Source organism: Cynara cardunculus (assembly GCF_001531365.2).
Source record: "Cynara cardunculus var. scolymus isolate 2C chromosome LG 2, CcrdV1, whole genome shotgun sequence".
Classification (NCBI taxonomy): Eukaryota; Viridiplantae; Streptophyta; class Magnoliopsida; order Asterales; family Asteraceae; genus Cynara; species Cynara cardunculus.
In genome coordinates, this window is record NC_037529.1 from 58638983 (window position 1) to 58646087 (window position 7105).

Below are 7105 nucleotides of genomic sequence, written 5' to 3' on the forward strand. Positions count from 1 at the left end.
ATAATGATCGTGTTTAAAAGATTTGATGATATCATTTCCATTATTACCCTTTTAATTTTAAATTTTTTTTGAATCTTTTTAAATTTAAATTTTAATTTTAAAAATCTTTTAATTTTATTTTTTATCACAATATGAGGTTATTGGGTTGTTTTTGCGTTCTCGTAAATCACAGGGGTTCTCGTTTGAACTCTTCCCTATATATATATATATATATATATATATATAAGTGAGAAAAGCAATGGATTGGAAAGTGAGAAACACAATGAATATGGAAAAATGTAAAGCAGAATCTTGAGTCAATTTTTGTGTTTTGACCTTTCACAAACCAAAGAAACATAATCTAACATCATTCCATAAAATTAATTAAAGAAAACAACTTTGGAGATTTTCTTTCCTCGTTATCATTATATGTTGGACCCCAAGACAGTGGACTACTTTCTTTTAATAATTCTAATTATTATTATTATTCTTATTCTAGAAGCATAAATAAATTCATTTTAATCAATAATCACTTCAACTATGTTTTAAAACCTATATTAATTACATAAATACAATTTCATCATATTTTATGAAGGCACTTTGGTGATTTATAACACCATATTTTTATCGGGACATTACAAGATTGATTTTACATATAGAACGGTTTTCATGTAAGTCTTGTATATCGTCACTTTGTGTATATTATAGTTGTGTGAAACGAAAGTAGTGACGAGACTTGTGTGGGCCGGATCAAGAACTTTTCACTGATTGTCCTTTTCGCTCTTTTCTTGTATCGCTTTATTTTCCTGTTTGCTTTTGTTGAAATTGTTGGCGTAACAAAACCGGTAAAAGCTTCTAATCGTGGTTTGGTTATATGACTGTGATTTAATGGGTTGTGTTAGATCAACATAGCATAAACGTATTTAGTTTGAATATTATAATCTATGAGTTGACAGAAAAATAATCAATTATGAATCAATCGACAAGTAGATTTGCCCAGTAACTTATGATTCATGTGATAATGGTTTCATTTGGGTATTTCATCCATCGAAAAAAAATTATGACGCTTGATTTGTGTAAGGTCTCAAGCACAAAACAGTAGATTTGCCCAGTAACTTATGATTCAAACTAAAACCATGATTAAGGTTTTGATTATCCATGTCTTAAGACTTATAATCAGAAGCTCACAAATTTCACTCTCTATTGATATAAGACTAATTGTCACAACTCGTTGATTTTCAATCATCCCCTCCACTCCAATGGAAACACCCATAATTGCATCCAACCACCCTTCCTTTCACCATATTTAAACCACACCTCCCAAGTTTTACTCACTTTTGATTCTTTCACTTTCTCTTGACTTGAGTTCCACCACTACATGATGCATCAATCTTCCTCCTCCACCACTATCACCACCACATCTGTCAATGGCTTCTACGATTTCCTCACTCACAGTCTCGATGATCTTTATCACTCTTTCAATTTTCAGAACTTCATGTCAGTCCACTTCTTACAACTTGTTCTTGCATCCCTCCAATCTTTCCATTCTCAATTAACCCTTTTGGTTCACAAACTACACTTACCCGTAGGTGAAAAGTGGCTTGATGAGTACATGGACGAGAGTGCACGCCTTTGGGAAGTATGTCATGTCCTTAAGTTAGGAATTTCAAACATGGAAAACTATTGTTCCATGGGTTCCAACATCCCGTCTTTCCTTGAAAACCATAACTTAAATCCACAAATCTTAAGCCAGGTAAATCATACGTTCTTGACCACTTATGTTTCTTTAGGCTTCAATAGCTTCATTTTGAATTAAAAAAAGTTAAGTGAAATGTTGCAGGTGCTTAGATCAACCAACCGTTGCCAAAGGGAGAAAGTTAGATTGGAGGAAGAAAACAAGAGCTTAGTAGAATCAAGGATTAAGCCATTGATGATGAAATTCGATGAAGATATGATAATTGAATCGAAGTTTAATGGGTTCAATGGCTTTAGAGGAGTACTATATGCGTTAAAGAACATAAGCTCATTACTTTTGAAGATCATGCTTAATGCCCTAGTTTATTGCTCTCATGAAACAAGTTTTTCCTCTTCGTCCTATGGGAATACTATTTGTTATAATGAAAGTCAGATGGTTTTTGGTTCGGGTTTTATGGTCTCAGCTACAAGATTGAACGACAGAGTGAAAATGAGTGAAGAGGGGCAAAATGGTATTTTACTTCACGAGTTTCGAAACACAGGACAAGCCATGGATGAGTTGAAAACAGAGTTGGAAAGTATTAGAGGGTTTGAAACAGAATTTGATGTAAGTGAAAGGGTGGAAAAGTTAAAGAATTGTTTCCAAGGGTTGCATAGCGGAGTTGAAAACATGATTGTACAACTTGATGATTTTTTTGACGAGATTGTAGAAAGTAGGAAGGAACTCTTGGACCTATGCATTCATACCATAAGCATTTAGGTTCCAGTAGCCTATTTAACCTCATAAAGGGACATCTTTCCGAGTTCTATCATTTCAGCTCATATACGTACCAGTTTCACCCCTTTTTCCTGAAAGAACAGAACTACTGAACTTATGTAGCCATGTACGTAGTGAAAGTTACTTTCTCAAGAACAATATACTATAAAAATTTGTATACCATGCATCAACGATTATACGTTACCTTGATCTGTCAATTTCGATTCTTGTAACAATCAAATAACAAAGGTGATATCAAACCATGTGGTAGCTTTTTAATTGAATTGTTTTTCTCTTTAGGGATTGTAGGCTTCACTTTTTGTGTTTGAGCTTCAAATGAATGAGTTTGATGTTGACCCAAGTGATATGATATGGATTAAAAAAGAAAAGAGAATGTGATTCTCCCTTTTGAAAGGAAAGTAAAAATGAGATTTGCATACAAGTTAGGAGACATCAAGAATATAAATCATCACAAATGTCTCTTTAAAGAATGTACAAATTTTACATGTGTGCCAAACAAAAAAACCTATATTAAAGTTGTATAATGTGATTTATTTGTGATTTCTATGAAGCTTATTGCATCAATAATGTCTTAAACCAGAAGGGCGGTGTTCGATTAGTTTAAATTTGGCTCCAAAGGTCAAAAGTTTCTAGAGGTCTCAGGTTCGAATCCAAAGAGGAATAAAAATCTTCTTGTGGCCATGGATGTTCAAATGTGACAACTTCAGGCTACCCGCGAAGCAGGTGGTTGCTCTGAGATTAGTCGGCTCGCATAGTGAATTAGATATCTAGGTTAATAAAAAAAAATTGTTGTGAATTATTAATAGTAATTGTAAAAAAAATCTTATCAAATGAAAAGAATGATTCTATTAAGTAATTATTAATATAAGAATGATTTTTTTGTATCTATACTGCATTATAAAGTATTTGATAAACACTCTTAAAAACCATTTTTTTTTATGTATAAAGTACTGTTTTAAGATACATATTACTTAAAATTCATATTACAAGTAAATTATGTGTAAGTATAACTTATTAAAGCTTCATTTTTGAATTTGTGTAACTAAATATAGATAAACATGATCAAATATGGGATAGACATCTCATTTTGAATATAAAAAATCTAAAATATAATTAGGATAAATATTAGTTATAACAAAATACTTAATTATTATTTTTATAAAAATTATATTATTAAATGATAAATAAATTACTTCGTTATTAAATTTGAATTAAATTAGAAATAAAATATTGAATTAAAGAAATAATACAAAAAAATCAGAACTTTAAATAGTAAATTTGATACTGGTACCGATATAATTTTTTTCCCAAATTTATATGATATATTTAAATTTATATTTTATTCAAAAATAAAAGCATTATCGTTTTCTCAAAACCACTAAAAACCGTATTATATCAACATAGATAAATAATAAAATGAAACATTAAAAATGAGATATATTTCGCTATATTATGTAAGCACCCTTCTAGTTATTATCTAAAGAGTCTAGTTTTTTACAGTAAAATTTTATACTTAAAATTATATTTAAATTCTTATGAATATTTTATATAAATCCCAAGACAAATATTGTTAATTTTTTGTTGAAAGACCTAAACATACATAGCGTAAGTCAAGTCTATCGTTTGTTTATTAATAAATCATTGTTAACTGTGCAATTTTCATATATTTCTCTTTTTAATTCAGGTGATCGAAAAAGGATAAATTACCAGTCATATGTTGGAATCCTACAACGGTTAGATTTGTACCTTTTTTTCATTCGACCCTAATTTATTTCCTCAATAGCTGTTATAAAAAGTTATCTCTCATAGTTACACACATACATATCTATAATACTAATAAATAAGTAACTTTGGGGACACGTGTCACGTTTCTGTGCGACGGTTRTTGATTTTTCCCGCCTAAAACACAATTTTCACTTACGGCCCCCAGACTTACAACATAACTCTGTAAAAATTCACGTCTGAATTTAACTCTGGAGTGGTCATCAAAACCGGGTTTAAAATTTCAAATTCGCATTTTTGAAGCATTTTTCACAAATCAATATTACCCGGTAAAAAAATTAGAAGAACATGTACTCTTAATACTTAATTAATTAATAATAATGTGAATTTAATTAATTTATATAGTTATTAAAAGAATATTAATACCTTATTAATTAATAATAACATAAAGTTAATTAATTTATAACATCTATATACGTAATAAATAAGTAACTTTTGGGACACGTGTAGTTAATTAATTAATTAATAAGCTGACATGACAGCTCGACCCCAGCCAGGGTTTCTGCCCCTTGGACCCCGCCACCCGGGGGCGCTGCCCTTGACCTCTTCTGTTAGGGGATTCGTCCCTAAATCAAAATAAACTCAAACAAGTGTGCACTTCGCACCTGCCTTACATGTTCAATATTTATCATGATTACATTGGTCAACAATTTAATCTCATTACACTTAAATGACATTAGTGATACAAATTATCAACATGAAGCCATCAGATATTGGTTATTTCTCAGACTTACAACATAACTCTGAATTGTTCTGTTCCAAACTTAGTTATATAGTTTATTCCCAGACTTAGAATACAACACTAAACTCCTCTTCAGAGTTATGTTTCTAAGTTATAAGAAATCAAACTTCTTGTGACTTAGAGTTATGCTCGTAGATACTTTCTAGACTTAGAAGACAACTCTGAATTCCTCTTATTCAGAGTTAACTCCAGAGTTATTTCCCAGTCTAACAATAGAATTCCGAATTCTTGTGTTTCAGAGTTAATGTTCAGAGTTTTCTTTCAGAGTTAATGTCCAGAGTTTTTCTCATTTAATAAGAACCAAGGACAGTCATTATCAAAAGTTGGTTTATTTATGAGACAACGGAAAATTTATACAAACTTGTAGCATTGGCTAATTTTAGCAATTAAATCTTGAAAAGAACTTCACACTTGTAGTCAGATTGGTCGTCTTGATTTAGAAGTCTTGCAATGCTAGATATTGTCCGTCGTGAACTCCGGAGGATTTCTTAGCCCTTGTGTTTGTCAAGCCTGATTATGTCCTTCATACATAGCTTAACAGAGGTTCTGCATGTGCTATGCGGTCACTCTGAACCAGACTATGTTTCATGCAGAGCTGCACAGAGGCTCTGCATTTAAGTCTTGAGAAAGAGCTATGTCTCTTCACGTAATGCGTTGAGGCTCTGTCTCTTACTCCGAAGATGACCTTCAGACTTGTAACTCTGAATAGTTTCCGTCTTAATCTCTGGAAACTTTCTTTACGCTTGTGTCCTTGAAGCCTGATTATGTTCTTCATACAGAGCTTAACAGAGGTTCTACAGGTGCTACAGGGTCATTCTGACCCTGCCTCCATCCTTCATACAGAGCTTCATAAAGGCTTTGTACTTGTCTTGAGTAAGAGTTCTATCTCTGGATGTACTACCCAGAGCCTCTGATTCCCTTTGTTGTCTCATACAGAGGTATACAAAGGCTCTGCATGTACTACGCAGCGCTGCATATTAGATCTACATTGTTCGTCTTCATTTAGAAGTTTTTCTGATCATCGAAGCACATGCCGTCCTTTGTATATGTAACATTTAATTCTCCAGTAAGAGCATATTTATATCAAAAATTTAATCGGACTTGTACTTTTGTCTAAGTTTTTAAATTACCTCCGATTATTAAGTCTTTATAAAATACATATCAGTTTCGTTTAATTTTTGTCATTAACCCGTGTAATACACGGGTCCAAACCTAGTATATTGTTCGTCGGTTTATTCAATCTTAGATTTCAACACAAAAATAGATATCGGCGCAAGTATACACGCTGAACTACTGTCGTCTCGTAACAAGTAATAATGGTATAAGTACCAGATATCGTTCCCACAGAGATAGCTTGTAAAGTTCTTCAAAAGTCCAGTTTATAAAACCTAATTTCATATGGCGAAACGAGGGATTTGATTTATCTAAAATTGGGAGATTTAATTAACAACTAGGAAAATATCAATCTTAAAAAGAAGCACAGAGTGCAACAGTTGATTAAGACATTAAACAAATGATTCAGCAAAAAGGTGACATAGCATTCCTGTCACAATTATCTAAAATCAATAAATGATTTTATATAACTGTCACAATATCAACTATCGGGTCAGACGGCCTCCCAGGAGCACACACCGGTCAATGTGCTATCGATACGATATCATTTATGTTAGACGTCATGAATCCTAGCACAACACAATCTTACCATCTTACACCGTTAGAATATAGCATTTGTCGGATACTAAAGCTATTTATAGCTTTCTCCTATTACCTCAGGTTTTGAAAGTCAATACATTTTTATACACAAAATTAGTTGTCAATTAATTTTAATGTAATCATCAAATAAAATATTAAGCACCTGAAATAAATAATAGACTATAATGCTAATAAGATACATTTGTACTTTCACATCGGCTTTGGTCTTAATTTCCCCTTACACCCCAAGCTAAGGCGTTAGCCCATCATTGTTCGGTTTCTTCTCTCGAATGATGTAAGGACTGAAAAATAAATACTAATACGGAAAAGTAAATTGCAGAAAGTAAATTGCAGAAAGTAAATTGCAGAAAGTAAATTGCAGAAAGTAAATTACAGAAAGTAAATTACAGAAAATGGAAATACTGGAATTTAAAGTA

At 31.9% G+C, this 7105-nt stretch overlaps 1 protein-coding gene across 1 annotated transcript; it reads left to right on the forward strand.

Moving 5' to 3' along the window:
• The first annotated feature begins 1371 nt into the window (after nt 1-1371).
• LOC112506210 lies at nt 1372-2434 on the forward strand. Its single transcript, XM_025110229.1, has 3 exons — nt 1372-1476; nt 1569-1732; nt 1820-2434. Exons 1-3 carry the CDS (start codon nt 1407-1409, stop codon nt 2432-2434), a joined length of 849 nt encoding a protein of 282 aa, XP_024965997.1. The 5' UTR covers nt 1372-1406.
• The last annotated feature ends 4671 nt before the right edge of the window (nt 2435-7105 follow it).